The sequence below is a fragment of the Oryza sativa genome, chromosome 11 (assembly GCF_034140825.1).
Source record: "Oryza sativa Japonica Group chromosome 11, ASM3414082v1".
In the NCBI taxonomy this organism is placed as follows: domain Eukaryota; kingdom Viridiplantae; phylum Streptophyta; class Magnoliopsida; order Poales; family Poaceae; genus Oryza; species Oryza sativa.
In genome coordinates this window covers 987,840-1,007,688 of record NC_089045.1, presented here as the reverse complement: position 1 = coordinate 1,007,688, position 19,849 = coordinate 987,840, and the positions used below count along the sequence as shown (strand labels likewise).

At 42.3% G+C, this 19,849-nt stretch overlaps 2 protein-coding genes and 2 long non-coding RNA genes across 7 annotated transcripts; 3 read left to right on the top strand and 1 right to left on the bottom strand.

Moving 5' to 3' along the window:
- Window positions 1-349: 349 nt before the first annotated feature.
- LOC4349633 (probable serine/threonine-protein kinase PBL8) lies at window positions 350-16,475 on the top strand. Of its 2 annotated transcripts, none has more exons than XM_015761595.3 (6): window positions 350-441; window positions 13,242-13,576; window positions 14,282-14,417; window positions 15,169-15,305; window positions 15,422-15,545; window positions 15,714-16,475. In XM_015761595.3, the coding sequence occupies exons 1-6, from the start codon at window positions 387-389 to the stop codon at window positions 16,166-16,168; spliced, it is 1,242 nt and encodes a 413-aa protein (XP_015617081.1). In that variant the 5' UTR covers window positions 350-386; the 3' UTR covers window positions 16,169-16,475. The 2 variants fall into 2 exon arrangements, with proteins under 2 accessions (XP_015617081.1, XP_015617080.1); XM_015761594.3 differs by lacking the exon at window positions 350-441 and adding an exon at window positions 11,758-12,095.
- On the top strand, window positions 4,869-5,442 carry LOC136353877 (uncharacterized). Its single transcript, XR_010737380.1, has 2 exons — window positions 4,869-4,965; window positions 5,250-5,442. It is a non-coding gene; the product is annotated as an uncharacterized lncRNA (long non-coding RNA).
- Window positions 5,375-6,549, bottom strand: LOC136353878 (uncharacterized). The gene is made up of 2 exons (XR_010737381.1): window positions 6,284-6,549; window positions 5,375-5,470 (listed from the first exon to the last, which is right to left on the bottom strand). It is a non-coding gene; the product is annotated as an uncharacterized lncRNA (long non-coding RNA).
- Window positions 16,476-18,222: 1,747 nt separating the features above from the next.
- Window positions 18,223-19,479, top strand: LOC4349632 (uncharacterized). Of its 3 annotated transcripts, XM_066305168.1 has the most exons (4): window positions 18,225-18,452; window positions 18,548-18,596; window positions 18,762-18,874; window positions 18,972-19,479. In XM_066305168.1, the coding sequence occupies exons 3-4, from the start codon at window positions 18,781-18,783 to the stop codon at window positions 19,244-19,246; spliced, it is 369 nt and encodes a 122-aa protein (XP_066161265.1). In that variant the 5' UTR covers window positions 18,225-18,452; window positions 18,548-18,596; window positions 18,762-18,780; the 3' UTR covers window positions 19,247-19,479. The 3 variants fall into 3 exon arrangements, with proteins under 3 accessions (XP_015617084.1, XP_066161265.1, XP_015617082.1); XM_015761598.3 differs by lacking the exon at window positions 18,548-18,596 and having other exon boundaries at window positions 18,223-18,452; XM_015761596.3 differs by lacking the exons at window positions 18,225-18,452; window positions 18,548-18,596 and having other exon boundaries at window positions 18,649-18,874.
- Window positions 19,480-19,849: the final 370 nt, after the last annotated feature.

Below are 19,849 nucleotides of genomic sequence, written 5' to 3'. Positions count from 1 at the left end.
GTTATGCAGTTTGTTAGTTTGTTGCAGCACAGCCTTTTCTTCTCCTCCTCCTCCAGTTAACGGTTAGGCTGTATTCGGCAATGTTTTTGATTTTCGCGTGCTTTTCAAACTACTAAACAATATGTTTTTTTTTAAGTTTCTATGCAAAAGTTGTTTACAAAATTATATTAATTTATTTTTTTAAAAAAATTATTTAATACTTAATTAATCACACGCTAAATAGCACTCCGTTTCATCACGCGCTAAATAGTCCTCCGTTTTGCGTGCCATGAGTGAAGCCCAACCCTCCCTCCCGAAAGCAGCCGCGTTCCTCCACTATAAGAGAGAGAGAGACAGACCCACCATCACCACCACCATAAAAAAACACCAGGAGGAGGAGGAGATAGATGGGCAACTGCGGGACGCGAGAGGAGAATGCCGTCGTCGCGGCGCACGCCCAAGGTATTCTACACTTCCTCCTTTTTATTGGATTGATTTTTGGGGATTTCCCGATTCGGGGTGGTGATTGTTTTTTTTTGGGATGCTGGTTGTTGGGATGGGATCTCGGGTTGGATGATCTGAATTTCATCAAAAAAAAATTGATCTTGGTGGTTATTTCTGGGTTCCCCTGATCTCTTGGTTGGTGGGTTCATTGGGGATTTCTGCTTCATCGTGTTCATCGGGACAATTTACAGGCACTTCCCTCAATAGTGCTGCAATTTCTGTGCTCTTTGCTCCACTGAGGCACTGTCGACTTTCAGTTTAACAGAAAATAGAGTTATGATCCTGCAAGTTGGAAAAACATAATCACTTCTTGCGGTTTGCTGCATTGTTTAAGCAAATTTAGAGCCCTTTTTTATTGCATGCAACTGTGATCACAACCAGCACTCCCTCGGTAAAAAAAAAAAAAAACTCAATTCCTGAATTTTCGTATCTAACGTTTGACCATCCTGAGTTATAGTGACCTGAGTACCCAAGATCTTGAGTTCAAATCTCCTATGGAGCGAATTTCAGATTGGGTTGTTTGCGGGGCTAAATTCCCTATTTCAATGGCAGTATATATCCGGTTGGATATAGAGGCCGGGTAAAAAATAACTTTCTCTAAAAAAAAAGTTTGTCCGTCTGTTTTATTTAAAAAAATATGAAAAAAATTTAAAAATAAGTCAGACATAAAATATTATTCATGTTTTATCATATAACAATAATAAAAATACTAATCATAAAAATATTTTATATAAAACGGACTTATATTTTATATAAAATGGACGGTTAAACAGTAGATACGTCTTTTGTCTTTTTGGAACGAGGGAGTAGGCATTATGGTGGGCACGAGGTGGGTCCCACTGAGCATATTGCAAGTTGGAGTATATGAGAGGAAGGGGTATTAAGAGTATGCCCAGCAGATCTTCTATCCGGCCTCGGCCACCCATCTTTTGTTTAGTGTATGGAAGTGAAAAATCATGCTCCTTTTGGATATCCTTTAAACCGAGTCCTGTCCAGCCAAATTTGGTATTTCTCTCTGCTCACTCCATCCCTCAACTGCCCAGTTTCCACGACTCGCGCCACCATCCGGACTCGTGGGCAACAGGGAAGAGAGAGAGAGAGAGGATGTGCATACCGGATCGGGCGGTGAAGATCGCCGGAGTGGAGGCCCCGCCATCCTCGCAGACTGCGACCCGCGCTGCGCCGCCGCTCACAGTGCCCCGCCGTCCGCGCCGACCGCGACCTGCGCTACGCCGCCACCCGCGTATCGCTTCGCCGTCGGGCCAGCCAAGCTGTATCGCTGCTCCATCGTGACTCTACTCGCGCCGCCCTGCCCTGTCGTCCCGCCGCATCACCCGCTCCGCTCGCACCGTCTGCCTTTCGCCTCTCGGTTGGAATCAACGAGGAGCGATGCATATCTAGCAGTTTTGTTTTTCATTCTTTTTTTTCCTAGCAGAGGATAAGGTCTGTTCCCTGGCGGTGTCTCGTCTCTCGTGTGTTTCTAAACAGAGGATTAAAACTGTATTCTCAAAGTGGTAACTATACAGTTAAATTGAAATATATAGCTCTTAAAAAAGATTGATAGAAATATATGGGTACTGGGTTGTTAAAAATATTAGTAAAATATAGAATAATGTGATATGGATGATTTGTTGGAGTAGGTAAATATATGGAGGAGGAATATTTTTAGATGACCATCTAAATATAAATAGGAATATGGAGGTTCAAATTTAGATGAAATGATGAGGATGCTCTAAGGTGGGCCCCACATTTTAATAAAGTACCTTACCATCCCAACCACCCTATTCTCTCTCTAGCCGGCAGCCACCCAAAATTTCCCCATCCTTTCGGCTTCTCCTCACCCACCGGCCACCGATGACGACGCCGCCGGCAGCTCACGCTCGTGGATCCGTGATGGCGGTGGTGCTCGCGGCTGGTGGCCCGCGGATCCAACAGCCGTGGAGGCGCTCATCGGAGGAGGATGCGTCGGCGCAGCGCTCGCGGACGACGAAGGTGGCAAGTCACGAGCGGATCCGCGATGGTGGCGGCGGCGGCGGCGGCGGCATTCACGGGAGCGGATCCAAGGAGGCGCTCGTGTACGGCGCCGGTGGAGCTCGCGCTCGCGGATCCGCAGCGGCCCTCTCGGACGGCGTCTGTGGCGCTCGCGGTTGGCTTCGGCGACAGATCTCCGGTTGTGGCGGTGGGGCCTGCGGGCGAAATCCGGCGGCGGTAGGGCTTGCAGCACAACTCCACACAGCTGCTCGACTGCTCAATACTTCCCCTCCCCGGGCCTTCTTCCTCTTTGTTTCGTTTCCATGGCGGCAATCAACAGAACCGGAGAGAGAACTAATTTTTTTTAATCCTTGTGGCCGGTCCTTAGCCATAAGGACGGCTCATCCAAAAGCCTCCTAGAAGGATCACCTCCACAATGTATAAATGCTTCTCAAGGGGCTTAAGACCCTCCTTATTTCTACATTGTGCATGACCTAATCAACTTGCCCATGTATGTACTTTTTTACAGTATTTTTAGGTAGAATACCATTTTATAATTGCTAGGAATCGCCAACGCTCGTTTCCAATAGTTCTCTTGTTAGTTTGTGATTATAGCTTTCCTAAACGTATTTCAACATGATTAGCTCTCTTTCATCCAACCATCTCCGTGAATGCTGAAAATTCAATATGAAGAAAAAAAAAACATGCTTTTTATCTTATGTATAAGAATTTATGGTAACCTTAATTCGTTTTTACCTTGACTATTTTTTTCTTTTTTGTTGTTGAAATGCCATCTTCTCAGTTCAGCAGCTCCACTTGCTACAACATCCTGTCAAGAATGCTGTTGCAGAGAGGAAGCACACCCGCATCTCATCAGATATGAGTGATCCTTCAACACCTAGGAAAATTGAAGTTGAAGATGCCAAGAACATCTCCATATACAACGATGTGATTGACTTATTGTTTGAACTTGAGACCATCACAAAAAGCTTCCGTGCTGACTACCTTCTTGGTGAAGGAGGGTTTGTGACTGTTTACAAGGGCTACATAGATGAGAATGTCAGGGTTGGTCTGAAGTCACTACCTGTTGCAGTCAAGGTGCTCAACAAAGATGGACATCAAGGACACAGAGGATGGCTCGTGAGTTGCCAACTTGTTCAATATTCACTATGGTTGCCATCATAAGCCCACCACATGTGGCTCGCATGCTTAAATAACTAACGGCATAATTAGATCACTTGATGACGACGTATATCGGTGTTCGCTATATATACTATCTACTGGTAAGTATATCTTTAATATACAGTTTATCTTTTATTTTCACCAATTTCAAGATGATAGGGTAAACAACATTGAAAAAAATCTTGTCCGCAATAGCATAGCTCTATTTCGCCCTTGCATTGGGGTACTGCTCTTCTAGATGGTGGTGGCGAATTCACGCCCACAACCAGAGAATTGGTGAGTGACGCAAGAGAAAAGCCACTTATACACCAGTCGACGATAGCGGCGCATAATGCCTCCTCTCGGAATCTTAATCCAACACCAATGCCGATTGCGGCGACTTTAATTAACTTCGATATGCTATCAGCCGCTGTAGGGCCTTATAGCGGCTGATAACATATCAAAGTTAATTATAGCCGCCGCAATCGACATTGGTGTTGGATTAAGATTCCGGGAGGAGGCATTATGCGCCGCTGTCGTCGACTGGTGTATAAGTGGCTTTTCTCTTGCGTCACTCACCAATTCTCTGGTTGTGGGCGTGAATTCGCCACCACCATCTAGAAGAGCAGTACCCCAATGCAAGGGCGAAATAGAGCTATGCTATTGCGGACAAGATTTTTTCAATGTTGTTTACCCTATCATCTTGAAATTGGTGAAAATAAAAGATAAACTGTATATTAAAGATATACTTACCAGTAGATAGTATATATAGTGAACACCGATATGCGTCATCATCAAGTGATTTAATTATGCCGTTAGTTAAGCATGCGAGCCACATGTGGTGAGCTTACGATGACGACCACAGTTTGTTAAGCATGCGAGCCGCATGCGGCAGATCGTGTGATTCATTTTCTGTTGTGGAATGTATTATATATTATCGTATACCTATATTCTTCACTCAAAAAAAAATCTCATTTTGTTTATAATGATTTTTTGTTTACTAACCATGTTTATAAACAATTTACTGCTGATCAGGCCATCAAAGGATCCCTCTTTGCATGCATGCACAACTGAACTGAACAAATATAAAATAAAATGCAGGTCAGCTTTAGTTTGTCCTGTGGCTAAGCATGCACCTCATAACTCACAAAATTGGAGGGCCTAAAAGCCTCCAGCGAAGAGTTTTTTTTTTTTGGGGCGTGGATCGATCAGACTGGTTAATTAGCTGTGTCGACATGTAGCTAACTAGCTATGCATAATGCATGCATCTAGGGATGATTTATCTACAATAATCGCTGACAATCTGTCTGATCGGCTTGAGAGATGGATGCCCACATGTTTAATCATGAGGTAACTACTGGTTCCTTTTTTTTTATAGTAGAAAAGCCTAAAATCACTCCCTTCAATCACAAGTGACGCTTTTACATTGATACGGTTTCTAAAATGCAACTCGATTTGTATACAATTGTATTGTAGAAAAGTTTATGAAAAAATAGCAAATCTGAATGTCTGAATGTTAAAGAGGATATATTTGTTTCTTATAGTAGTGACAACTAAAATATGCTATGCTAGCTAGTTCGGCTGACAGTAGTAAATTTTTATTAGTTTGAATTATGGGGTTTAACCAACTGCAGAGCCAACTCCTGAGCAGATCGGGCTGTAACTTGAGCTCTGCCACTGACGGTTGCACTGCCCGAGTGCTGCCTATGGTATGTATGCTGTAAAAAAGTGGCCAACCACCGAAAAATGCTATCCGTTGTACATCCATACTCAACAATGTCATTGGCTCCATTACTAGGTTTAACAAAGATACAGATGAATCTTGCCTTTGGCGTTCCTCGTTCAATCAACTCCTCTGCATTTCCAAGCACATATAGCTACTGAGAAAAATAGATCACTATCCTAGGGTAAGAAAAAATGATCTCTATCTTAGGAAAGAAAAATTATGGATGATGTGTAAGCAAATGATCATTGCTCGGAGCCCTCGCATGTTCTCCTCAACTGTCACTGTGCTCCAGCCATTTCTTTAGAGCAACTCCAACAGCCTCTCCATTCCACTCTCCAAACTAAATTTTAGCTACTTTGAGCAAAAATACACTCCAGTAGATAGCCACACTCCAGTAGAATGGCTATCCCACTTGACAAAAGATAGCCATGGCCAAGCATGGGCTCGAGCTAGCCAAACTTAGCCAGCCTTTGGCCACCATTAGCCACTGGCCATCCGTGGGCCCCACCAACTTTTTCTCCTCTCTCCCCACTAGCCGCACCATCCCTGCCCTGCCGCCCCTCCCTCCCTTTGCATATCGCCGACGCCGCGGCCGCCCTTCCTCCCTCTGCTTGTGCATGCCGCCACCATGGGGAAGGAGGCGCGCCGTCGCTATCTTGCATCTTCTGCCTGAGCTCACCGTCGCCGTCGGCCTTCCCGGCGGAGATGTTGGCGTCGTTGTCCAGCACCGCCGTTAGTGCATTCCGGCCCCTCCCGCCCTTCCTCCTCGGCTGCTCCCTGCTGTCACCATGGAATCCGGCACACACACACACAGAGAGAGAGACGAGGGTTTCGAATCGGAGGAGGATATGGGAATGGCTGGTCGGTGATCTGATTCGCTTGGAGATTTTATAGAGGTCAAGAAGGAGCGCCTCGGCTTCATTGCCGCCAGCGAGATGGTACCTTGGCGAGCAGAGCGGAGACCGGCAGCGGCCACCTCGACTGGTCAGCGCAGCGAGCGGAGCGAACGGGGCGGTGCCTCGCCGCGCGTGGCCACTGCCGCCCGCTGCCGCTGCGCGCCTCCTCCGGATCCCGCTACTCCGACGACTGGAAGCTCGCCGTCTCCTCCTCCAGCAACTGTCGAGGAGGATGAGGCCGGCGAGGATCCGTCGTCGCCATCGCCCCGCGTTGTCCACCAGAGAGGATAAAGAGGATCGTGAGGAAAATGGAGAGAAAATGGAGAAGTATGAGGAAGAAAAAGAAGGGTTGTAGAGGCTGACACGTGGGTCCCACTGTCATAGAGTTAGAATAGAGAGGGTGAATGGAGAGGCTGTTGGAGTAAACAACGAGTTTGACTTGCCAAATTAGATGGAGAGTTAGCCAAATAAATATTTGGAGAGTTGGATTTGGAGAGACAGTTGGAGATGCTCTACTCGGCCATCTTTTTTATTTCTTTTGTCTCGTATGGCCAGCTTAACCTTTTGCTCTAGATTACTACTGTATTTTAAGCCTGACAGGTAAAGGCCATGAACTAAAACGTAGTGACAGTTTTGGTGCTAAAGTTTATTCATGGTGTGATCTTGTGCCATGACTAAATGCTGAGCAAAAACGAAACATAAGAACCCAGTTAGTACATAAGGAGATCCACTTCATAAGAGTTCAATTGGACTCCTTTAAAACGCAAGAATTTGCCGGATTCCTTCGAAATTTTTCTAAGATTCCTGTGTGCAATTAAAGAATCTCTAGTTTCAGACAGACCCTGGCCCTGATGATCTGATCTACACGAGTGCCATTTACAAGCTTAACTACTTTAAAGGCTCAGGCACATGACAGCAATGTTTAACTACACAAGTTGATTTGTTCATTTCATCGGAGAGGGAGTGTCCCTGCAATTGCATATGCAGTATAGCAGCTTTAACTTGTGATAAGAATGCAGGTGGTGTTGGGTAGCTTTTGCTAATTCCAAGGTAGAAGATCTCCTGCCTGATAGTATCTCCTTTCCTTCTTAGAGCAAGTTTAATAGTATAGTCAACTACTAGCTCCAAATCATCTATAACCAATGTAATAGCTAATTCATATAATAGTTGCTTATTATACTATTAATACTTGATCTTACTTGTCATACATAAATTACGTCTTAGAGTCCGTGCTACAGCTGGCTACAAATTTGTAGCCTACTTCTCTTCTCTCTTCTTTTATCTCTTTAAAATATGTTTATAGCTGGCTTATAGCCTGCTATTGTACATGCTCTCACATGCATCCATGCAGCTCTCTCTGCTGCACTGCATGCTCGTCTTGTTGCCTTTGCTCCTCTCCCCCTCTTGTGATCGTGGAGTGCAGTTGATGGCCAAAAGAAAGAGAAGAAAAATAAGATGATATTGCAGCCTGCAGCCACTTGTGGTTGTGGAGTGCAGTTGATGGCCAAAAGAAAGAGAAGAAAATGAAGATGATATATATTGCAGCCTGCAACCACTTGGCTTAGGCCCTGTTTAGATGGGACTAAAACTTTTGAGTCCCTATCACATCGGATGTTTGAATATTAATTATAAATATTAAACGTAGACTATTAATAAAACCCATCTATAATCTTGGACTAATTCGCGAGACGAATCTATTGAGCCTAACTAATCCATGATTAGCCTATGTGATGCTACAGTAAACATTCTCCAATTATGGATTAATTAGGCTTAAAAAAATTGTCTCGTGAATTAGCTTTCATTTATGTAATTAGTTTTGTAAGTAGTCTATATTTAATACTCTAAATTAGTGTCTAAAGACAAGGACTAAAGTTAAGTCCCTGGATCCAAACACCACCTTAGCTTGATCAGTCCCCAGTTGCTGCTGCCTGCTGCTGGTGTTTGGTGGTAGGCTCGGCCTGCAGCTACACACCCGTGTGATATGGTTGTGTGCACATGCTGCTGGACATGCATTGCATATTTGCATGGACAGATATTAGCCGATGCCCACCATCTTATCTTTTTCTGTCTGTGGTCCTTCCTCTTATAATGCTCCTTCTACAAGCTAGCATGAAGCACATTTCCTCAATCTCCCATTTTCATGCCAACTTGTTCTTTTTTTATTGTTATTTTGATAAGATTTTTGTGTGTGCAAAGATAGGCAGCATGCTCTTATGGCACATTTTAGAACATAGGATTCTCAAAACAGGGAATAAAAAAAATACAGGAGTAGAATGTCTTAGCACTTCACATCTTATGAATGATAAAGCACGGAAAAGTTACACGAGTAGTCATTTGGATGGAGCACAAGAGAGGGATACAGATAGACACAAATATTTTCATGAGGTTGAACCTCATGTTACTAATCCTGATTTTGGCTATTTCTAAGGCATTCCTTTTGTTGGCAAGTTTTTCATAGGATTCTTTTCCAATAAAATTCCTTCAAAAATCTTTTGATCCAAGGAGCCTTATTTTATATTCTCTTATTTGTGTAAGATTAGACAATGTACTTTGTTGGTAGTAGAAGCAGAAAAGTTTGTAGTTTTGTTCAAGGGATAAATGAGAACAAGAAAAGCTTGTTGATATACAGTTCCTCTTAGTTTAAATGGATTTACTACAATTGTCTCTCTCTATCTTAGAAATCTAGTATAACATTTTAATAAGATTTCATTTTGAGCTTACCATATTTCCTATTTCTGCTGAGACAAGAAATAAGTGGCTGTACTATCATGCATGCATGGCTTATATCATGGCCAAACAGTATTGTATCACTAAAAGGGGAAACATGGAAAAGAAACATCCTCCCAAGTCATGATCCGATTTTGTTGTACCAAAAAGAATTGAAAAAAATTGTGATGGTGATAACAATAAAGCTTTTGGTGTTCATCCCTACAGAGCTTGCATATCAAGAAATGTGACAATAACAACAGTGCAACTAATCTTCTAGAATAATAAAAGTTTCCACAGGCAAAAAAAAAGAGAGTAAATTTCATAAAACTACAGGTATTTTGATCAATTTATCACAAAACTACAGGTTTAATGCTAAATTTATCACAAAACTATAGATTTAAGATGTAATATCACAAAACTACATATTTAGTAACAAAGTTATCACAAAACTACAGGTTTATTGATAATTTAATCACATTACTTGAACAATTATATGTCCAACATAACATTAGTACTAAGGATTTAAGCCCTAAAATCTGTAGTTTTGTGATAATTTTATTATTAAATATGTAGTTTTGCGATACTTAGTCTTAAACCTATAGTTTTGTGATAAATTTATTGTTAAATCTGTAGTTCTGTGATACATCACCTTAAATCTGTAGTTTTGGAATAATTTAAACAAAGCACCTGTAGTTTTGTGAAATTTACTAAAAAAAACAGCGCCAGCTCCAATGATTCTCTCTCTCTTTTTTTGCAGAAAAAATAAACACAATTTCCCTTTAATTTGGTTTCATCAAATCCATAAGTTATGTTACTTCACTTGTGAATGGAAATTATCCCAACAAGAGGAATCTTTGGGAGGTGGTGGATCCCATTGCTCATGGTTCGTACTTTTGTAGTACATATATGGTACTGGTTTCCAAATAAATCCATCAACTCAATTATTACGTAGGTAGGTTGTTCTATGATTTATGCTACGTGGAGTGAGACTTTATCTAGGAACAGAGGAATTTCAAATAAATCAAAGTTAGGGCCTGTTTAGTTGGGAAAAAAAATTACCCCTACATATCACATCGGATATATGGACACACATTTGAAGTATTAAACGTAGTCTAATAACAAACAAATTACATATTCCACTAGGAAACTGCGAGACAAATTTATTAAGCCTAATTAATCTAACATTAGCAAATGTTTACTATAGCAACATATTATCAAATCATGGCGCAATTAGGCTTAAAAGATTTATCTCACAATTTCCTGGCGAACTGTGTAATTAGTTTTTTTTACATTTAATACTCCATGCATGTGTTTAAACATTCGAGGTGATAGCGTGAAAATTTTATTTGGGAACTAAACAGACCGTTAGAGTAAAAATATATTAGAAGTTGGGAATAATGTATTTTTCATTTTGCAAAACACAAATATTACCATGAGAGTGTTTATCAAAGCGAGTACAATAAGATGATGTAAGCGAGCTCTACATATTGCCACATCATATTTATACTTACGTGGAGGAGAGAGAAAAAACAGACTACAAATTTATAGCCAGCTGCACCATGAGTTCCAATAACCTATGTGGGATAAAAATGTGAGGTATGCATTAGTGGTGTAATATGTATCTATAGGTAAATATTCTATAGATGACATGGGTTAATTTTTTAAGCTAATACCCCCTCCGTATTAAAATATAAGAGATTTTAGATGATGTGATATATGATCATGAATCTAGATAGGATATATCACATCCATTTAAAATCCCTTATATTTTAGGACGGAGGAAGTAGATGATTATGTTATGGGGGCTGTCTAGATGGCATTTGACAGAAAAACACCTCACAAATCATGCGAATTCTAGACCGTTGGATCGCTTTAAGATTCGTGCTGCAGTTCTAACCCTAACCCCTCTCCCTCCCCTCGTCATTCCAGGCTGCTGCCGCATCTCTCTCACATGCGGGCTGCCTCCGCCGCCGCCCCACGTGCCACTGCCCGGACTCGCCGGCTGGCCAGAAGGGGTCAACGGCACCGGCGAGCCCCCTTCCTCCCCTCCCCCGGCCGGCCTTCTCCCCTACCCCCTACCCCCTCTCTTCCCCAACAGACGACGCGAGTGCCCCCGCCCCGCCGTCTTCCCCGTCTCCGGCGGCTTCCCGCCGCCGGATCCGCTACCACTAGCCACCGCCTCCTAACCACTAGCCGCCAGATCCGCCGTCTCCTAGCCGTTTGCCCCCGCCGCCGACGCCGGCCCACCGCCCTCCTCCATCCCCGCGGCTTCGGCGCCGCCACCGGCACCTCGCCGCCCGCCCATGTCCACCGCCCACCGCCGGGCCGCCGCCTCCCACGGCCATCCCTCTAAGCCCGGCGATCCCCCCTCTTCCACCTCCCCCCAACCCCCCTCTCACCCCCATCCCAACCCGGGACCCTAAACCCTAATTCCATGGTTGTTGTCGGGGTCGCCGGAGTTGGAGAAGGTGTCGCCGGAGTTGGAGGAGAAGAGCTAAGGTCGCCGGAGCACGAATCGCAGAGCAAATCCCATGGTTAGTAATCTGCATGATTTTGAGCTCAAAAAATCATTCGACAGCCATTTAGCAATTCCGTTATGGGTTATTAAACTTGTTAATATGTGGTTAGTATTAAAAGGTGATTAACCAACCAATCCATAGTGTAGTGAAATGGCAGTGCTTTTTAAAGGAGACCCACACCAAACAGCAGCAGAGAGCAGAGTCTCTTGCTCCCATCTATCTCTGTCTCTGTCTGTCAATCTCACGCACACCAGCACAGCCTTTTCTTCTCTTCCTCCTCCAGTTAACGGTTGCTGCCCCCCTCTCGCTCTCCCACCACCGTCCATCCCACTTCCACGCGCACACAGCAAAGCAAACCAACACCAAACCAAACCAAAGCAAGCTTCGTTTCCGCTGCCCCCCCACAGGCCACTGGAGGATGAAGAGCACGCAGCATCGCCTCTACCGGCGGCGCATGGCATAGGCATCGCCTGCCCCCACCCCGCCCCCGCCCAAGAATGAGAGCTTGGGCCTCCACTACAAGAGATAGAGACAGACCCACCACCATCAAGAACATCAGGAGGAGAAGTAGATAGATGGGCAACTGCGGGACGCGAGAGGAGAATGCCGTCGTTGCGGCGCACGCCCAAGGTATTCTTCGCTTCCTCGGATTTGATTTCTTGGGGGATTTCCCGGTGATTGTTTTCTTGGGATGCTGGTTGTTGGGATGGGATCTCGGGTTGGATGATCTGAATTTCATCAAAAAAAATTGATCTTGGTGGTTATTTCTGGGTTCCCCTGATCTCTAGGACTCTAGGTTGGTGGGTTCAGTGGGGAATTGACAAAAGCACTGTCTTTCCTTTTTGCTATATATGATGACTTATGTTATTGGGACCTTTGGATGGGTGTTTTGGTTGCAAATGTTCATTCTTGTTAGGGCTATTCCAAATCGGCATTTTGGTACTCTCCGGTTTAGGTTTGATTAAAATCTGATATCAACATTTGCTCCAAATCTTCAACATTGTTTTTCTGTTTGTTGCATATGAATGTTCAACATTGTTTTTCTGTTTGTTGCATATGGGGATTCTGGGATTTTGGTTTACAGTCTACATTTGCTCAACATCTTTTTTTTTCCTTTTTTTGCGGGGAAGCCCTCATCCCCTTAATCTTTCTGGTGTGGTTGCTCTGTGATTTCTTCTCTGCTGCATATCCTTATCTTCTTGGTTGCTGTATCAGAAATTCTGCTTCATTATGTTCATCGGGACAATTTACAGGCACTTCCCCCAATAGTGCTGCAATTTCTGTGCTCTCTGCTTCACTGAGGCACTGTTGACTTTCAGTTTAACAGAAAATAGAGTTATGATCCTGCAAGTTGGAAAAACATAATCACTTCTTGCAGTTTGCTGCATTGTTTAAGCAATTTGGAGCCCTTTTTTTATTGCATGCAACTCTGCAGTAGATCTGGTCTCCTGGTCCTGTTTACCTCTTTCTGTAATCAACTTGCCCATGTATGTACTTTTTTACAGTATTTTTAGGTAGAATACCATATTATAATTGCTAGGAATCGCCAACGCTCGTTTCCAGTAGTTCTCTTGTTAGTTTGTGATTATAGCTTCCCTAAACGTATTTCAGCAGGATTAGCTCTCTTTCATCCATCCATCTCTGTGAATGCTGAAAATTCAATATGAAAAAAAAAGCTTGCCTTTTATTTTGTTTGTACGAGAATTTCTGGTAACCTTAATTCGTTTATACCTTAACTATTTTTTCTTTCTTATTGTTGAAATGTCATCTTCTCAGTTCAGCAGCTCCATTTGTTACAACATCCTGTCAAGAATGCTGTTGCAGAGAGGAAGCACACCCGCATCTCATCAGATATGAGTGATCCTTCAACACCTAGGAAAATTGAAGATGCCAAGAACATCTCCATATACAATGATGTGATTGACTTCACATTGTTTGAACTCGAGACTATCACAAGGAGCTTCCGTGCTGACTACGTTCTTGGTGAAGGAGGGTTTGGGACTGTTTACAAGGGCTACATAGATGAGAATGTCAGGGTTGGTCTGAAGTCACTACCTGTTGCAGTCAAGGTGCTCAACAAAGATGGACATCAAGGACACAGAGAATGGCTTGTGAGTTGCCAACTTGTTCAATATTCACTATGGTTGCTGATGTCCGTTATGTACATGGATACGCGGAACATTAACAATTACTCGTACAAGAACATGATATATCTTAATTATGTAAATTATGGAAAAATATTTGTTGATGCTAACTATGTATTTCACAACAAATCAACAATGGCACATGCAGCATTTAGTTATACTCAAGTTAACAAGTACGCTAGCAAATAAATATACCATGCAAAATTCTGCTTTCATGTTTCTTAGTTTGTTCCCTTTTTGGAATAGAAAATTTCTCAAGAAGCTACAAGTCATAGTTAGAATGATTCATTGGGCTTGTATCATGAAGAAAAATGTGCACACTTGATAGGTTGATGAAGGCTAAAGTATTAATTTCATTGGCCGAATGCATGTAGACTGAGTCATACTGTTAAATAGCATATTTCTTGAATGTTTACAAACAGAACAGTGTATCTACACATGCTACAAATAGAACAGTGTATCTACACATGCTCGGAATAGGTGAAATTCTATTTCTTTTTTAAAGGAGAATAAGCAACATGTCCATAAACGAAACATGATATATTGAATTTGACTAAGCAATTTTGGCAGTTTTCGGGCATATTATTAACTTGGAAATTCATTACCTTTTCATTCTTGTCGTTATGTTAGAAGAATTATCAAGAAGTAACTCATCTTTTGTTTCTTTGTCAGACTGAGGTTAGGTTCCTTGGGCAGCTAAGACATCCAAATTTAGTCAAGTTGATTGGGTATTGCTGCGAAGATGACCACAGGCTGCTTGTGTACGAGTTCATGTTTCGAGGAAGTCTAGAAAACCACTTATTCCGAAGTAAGAATCCAACTCCTTTTCATCACTTCATGAATGATATCATGGCTGAATAGTTTCTGTGATCACACTTTTTAAATATATATGTTTCTCTCTATAATGCAATCAAGCACCATAGCTGAAGTTGACCATATTGTGGATAATAGAGTTGCAACGTTGTTCTATTAAATATCGTTGATATGAGCAAATGATCAGCGCTCTAGAACCTGGTATGGTAGGATTTCATTTCGACTTGCTGTTCACAAGGATTCCAAATTGTCCAGAGCTTTTTGACTGAACAACCGATTTAACTGTTCGCTGCTAGACCCTCAGTAAGTTTAGGCCCTCTTCATATTTATCATTCTTGGAAAACCTTATTGACGTGTTTTTAACAAGATTGCCCAAAGTGTCCAGTTAACCATCTGAATGATTTTCTTTGTTGGTATACTTAATAGAATCATTCGTGATAGTTAACTACCATGCATAGAGTATGCGAGCTACCCATACTTATCTGCTAAATATCTTCTGTATTTTTTCTTCCAAAATATATGAATACTATTGAATACTGGCATGTATGATTTGAAATGTTGGCACGGTATTTCATCAATTCATTTGTAGGTTAAGTAAATTATATGCCAAATAGGCCCAACACTGAATATTAGGCTGACTAAAGATTATGCTCAACTATATTTTTTTTCTTGTACATTGTGGTGAAATTGTATTCGAGAGTAGGAAATTTCCTGACATTGTCTGTGCTTTTCATTTTTCTTCTCAGGGACAGCTACTCCACTATCGTGGGCTACTAGGATGTCGATTGCATTAGGAGCTGCCAAAGGGTTAGCTTGCCTCCACAATGCTGAAAGGCCAATTATCTACAGGGATTTCAAGACATCAAATATTCTGCTGGACTCAGTTGAGTAGCATTTCTTGCCAATATCTTGTTTTTTTTCCTTTCTCTTCTATGCATCTGTTGGGAATATGTAAATATTTTTCATAATAGCATTTATCTTTTATTTGCACTTACACAGGATTATACTGCTAAACTCTCTGACTTTGGTCTGGCAAAAGCTGGCCCAGAAGGCGATCAAACCCATGTATCAACTCGGGTGATGGGAACATATGGTTATGCTGCCCCTGAATATGTGATGACTGGTACTCTCCTCATTTTATCTTTTTTAAGTTTTCTTCATTTTTTTTTTCTGAATAGCGTTATTACCCTTCATCAAAATGTGACCAGAAAGTTTACTAAGTGATATGCAAGTATGCAGTTTCTGTTTTGCCCTTGCAATTTCATCTGATGTATATATACCTATTGGGCAGGTCACTTGACTGCTAGAAGTGATGTCTACAGCTTTGGTGTTGTCCTTCTTGAACTCTTGACTGGGCGTAAGTCCATCGACAAGTCACGGCCCAGCAGGGAGCATAGCTTGGTTGACTGGGCCCTCCCGAAGCTGAACGACAAGAGGAGGCTTCTCCAAATCATTGACCCAAAACTGGAGGGACAGTATTCAGTTAGAGCTGCCCACAAAGCCTGCAGCCTAGCATACTACTGCTTGAGCCAAAACCCAAAGGCGAGGCCTCTTATGAGCGACGTCGTTGAGACTCTTGAACCATTGCAGGGCAGTGGTGGAAGTGATGGAGCTGTTCAATCTGTTCTTGGCAGTGGCCTTCCGAGCTACAGAGTAAACCGCAGACTAATGACGAACAGAGTCCACTGTAGGGCGCTTCCGAACCCCAAGTGCTCCCCTGCTGTCCCAGCATGCAGGGTGAGATGAGAGTGTGCTGTTTCAGTTGCTCCTGGAATAGGTTCAGTTGTACATTGCAAGTCTAAACCGTTGATGGTGCGTGAGTGTGCACACCTGCGCTGTGTGCTTTTGGGTTTTATCTTTTTTCTTTTTTTTTTTTGGCTTTCTCCCCCAGTTTTCAACCTGTAAATTTGCTCTGCATGGTGGTGCTTGTAAGGCCCTCTAATTTTCAGTGGTCTTATGTGTTGTTGACTGTGTTTTGCCCTGCCAAAACCGGCAAGGTTTAACCCCAGAAATGAAAGGCTGAACTAAGAGTGCAACGATGGTTGCTATGCTACTGAAACGTTGTCTGTCATCTGTATCTTGTTCCATGAATTGCCTACTTTCTTTGTGCATTTTTTGTTGAGCTTTACTTTCTGATATTAAATTGCTGGTGTTATGGTGTGTTTGTTTTCCTGACGTAGTGGTCATCTGTATTGCTGCTGTGAATCATTGTATAATTTGGTCCTATATACCTTATCATGATGTTATCAGTGTTTCTCGTATTCAAGGCTGCGTCAGTTTTGCACTCCAGGTGTTGTGTTTTCCCACGTCAACACTCTGTTTCACTCATTGTCTTTCTGTTCTTTTATTGTATACAGAACCAGTCATTATCTTTTCTCTTTTTTTGCTTTTGTAATTAACAAGGAGCCCTCATTGTCTTGTCATCTGTCATCCACCATGTTACTCCATTCCTAATTCTAAAGATGCCGACTTTGATGCAGCACTATGATAAATGTTTGGTCTCATCAGTCGGGACACTGATAACAAACAGCACTTCAGAGTGCTAAAATACAGTAACCATAGATTCCGCTTAATCTTTCAACTGAAAACTTCAGTCTAATTAACCATATTTTAAACCAAATTAATTAGCAGTTATTTTTCTGAGTCTATAACCATGTATATACTGTCTGAAGTAGATTCAGAGATGGTTTTAGAATTAAGGCAAAAAATTGTTAAGCGTATGGCCACCTGTCTGTTAGTATAATGCTGCAGTAAAGAGTAGTAATAAGCATATATAGACAACAGTGGTAGTCATTTTCAGTCACAAAAATACATACACTCTTATTGTACTGTAATTCACATGGTGCCCTTGAGCCATGGTCATCATCACCATCATCACTCGCACTTGCGTCGAAGGAGTGATTAGGAGATGGTTTTAGAATTAAGGCAAAAGATTGTGTGTGACGTGGATCAAGCCAGATAAGCATTTCAATGTTTTTATTTTTGAGAGAGAGCAGGGATAAGCATTTCAATTAGCAAATGAAAGGTGTCTGTTATAGCTTTTTCTGCAAGGACAATAATTAATGAATCTGAAAGTGTGTCGTCCTTGGAAGGAAGTTGGAAAGGAAGAACCACTCATTAATCAAACAAGTGTCACAAATTGTTGGTGCACTGACTGCCTGACTGGACAGGAATGTTGGTGCATTATCATGTCATAACTAAAAGATGCATGAAAATCAGTGAGCAATCATTTTCAAGAAAAATCATCAAGTGCACTGTTCCATTGTTGACAAGCAAGGTTTTTCGTCACAAAACAATTAAAACCGTATCCTTCCAAGTTCCAACATACAGGAAAATCTCTATAGGATGTGACTTGGTTAATTATCTAGTTACTGCTAGAGAGTTGGCGAGAATCGGTTGGGCACACAAATTAATTTGGAGAACAAAGAATGAATTAAACTAGAATCGGCTGTGCACACAAATTAATTTGGAGGACAAAGAATGAATTAAACTAAGTTCATAAAAGAAAATAATCAGAAGAGCGAAAAATACAAAGATCAGATGCGACAAGGACCAAGGTTGCATTGCAAACCATATTTGTTTGCTGGTGATATCTGATATATGCAACTTTAGAGAGCCAGCAAATGACGTATCTCTACCTAAAGAAAGATATTCCCCTTTGGTATTGACACAAAGGAACATCAATCGCTCTCATTAACTGGCACGCATAACGGTTGCTTCATCTGTCAACTGCTAATTAACTTTATGAAACGCTGATGCTTTTTAATCCTCTTCTTCCCCGGCCCATGCATATTCTCTCTGCTTTAATGGTGTGAAATTTCAGAACAAGAATCTAGTTTCCGCATACAGAGTTCCAGAAATTTCCGACTGGTCATCTCATCGATCATCCGCGATTCTTTTTTTAGTTTTCGATGGTGAACAGCCACACCGCTAGCTAGTTGACACATGTATGCAGTAGCAATATCTTGTTAGCTGAAAAGGAAGCAAGCAGGAAAGCAGCAAGCAGCTTTGTTGCCAAGCTGCTTGGCAGGTCACATTTTTCATTTCCGAGTTGATTAATTTGCAACCATCATGCATCCATGCAATTAACTAGTTATTTAAGCATATTAGTAAAATTGTGTGCAGTTTTTTTTCAAGGGGAATTGGAGCTATCAATTAGCCATGTCATGTGTAGGTGCGTTGCCTTGCAGATTATATAAATACGAGTGAAATTGACTTGAGGCGTCGAGTTGCCTTATTGCCAAACAATAGTACTATTCATTAGTAGTAGTATATCTGACCCAAAACCCAACCGTTTCCCCCTTTGCATTGCATCTCAGTGTTCTTCCATTCTTTCCAGAGAGACAAAGTAATTGACCATGGCAAAAGATCCTCATGTCTCCATCTCTCTCACCGGCCTCGCCATGGTCGTCTTCCTCATCTTCAGCTCCTCCTTCCTCCAGGCCGCCCAAGGTACGTACACACCTTCATCTTCACCTGCTTCATCATGCATCTTGGTGATCCTTCCAAAAGTCGATCGGATTCCATTAATTGATTTTCATGCATGCAGGACCAGACAAGAAGATGGTGATGAAGTACGACGTGCCGGTGAAGAGGTTGATGTACCGGCCGGCGGCGATCGGCACGGAGGCGGCGGCGTACGAGCCGTTCGAGCTGTGCATGGGCTGCCGGTGCTGCGCGTCGTCGAACGCGAGCAGCTGCGTGGACACCCGGTGCTGCTACGCCATCGACTGCAACATCCCCGGCAAGCCCTTCGGCGTCTGCGCCTTCTCCCCCCACACCTGCGACTGTGGCGCCACCAATTGCACCAGCCAGCAGCCATGACCACACACCTCTTGCTGCTGCTAATTCAATTCGATCTCTTCCATGATCAATATGCATATGCGCCTGAATTATTCAACGGTTTTCTGATGCGATTGCAAACGTATTAAGTTTTTTTTTTCAGAGATTCTTGGGACTAGATATGCTTAAGGATGTCATTGTTCCTGACACGGGCATGTTGATATCTGAATGTTTAACTGCATATAGAATCTTCAGAAAGGGATTAATTCTTGATCTACCAGTTCCACAAACAATTTATTCGTGCTTTAAATCTGGTTTTGCATTCTCTCTTATTAGAGAGTTAATTTTAGGGTGTGATCTGATTAATTGCTGTAGAACCCACTTTGATGTATGGATATGGTTGTGTAGACTACTAGCTAGACTGTAGAGAAAAGGCCGCTGTTTTGTTTGACTATTGGTGGACTAGTACCTAACACTGTTGTTGTTTGTATCCCCTTTCAAAGCCTGAATACTACAGTACGTGCCAAATAAATGATCAGCATTCAGCAAGGTGGATGGTCTAGAAATCAAGTTGGGCAGTCACAGGCCGGCACACGCTTGATTTGACAATCACTTGTTAGGTGGAAATGCAAATGAATTGTAGGT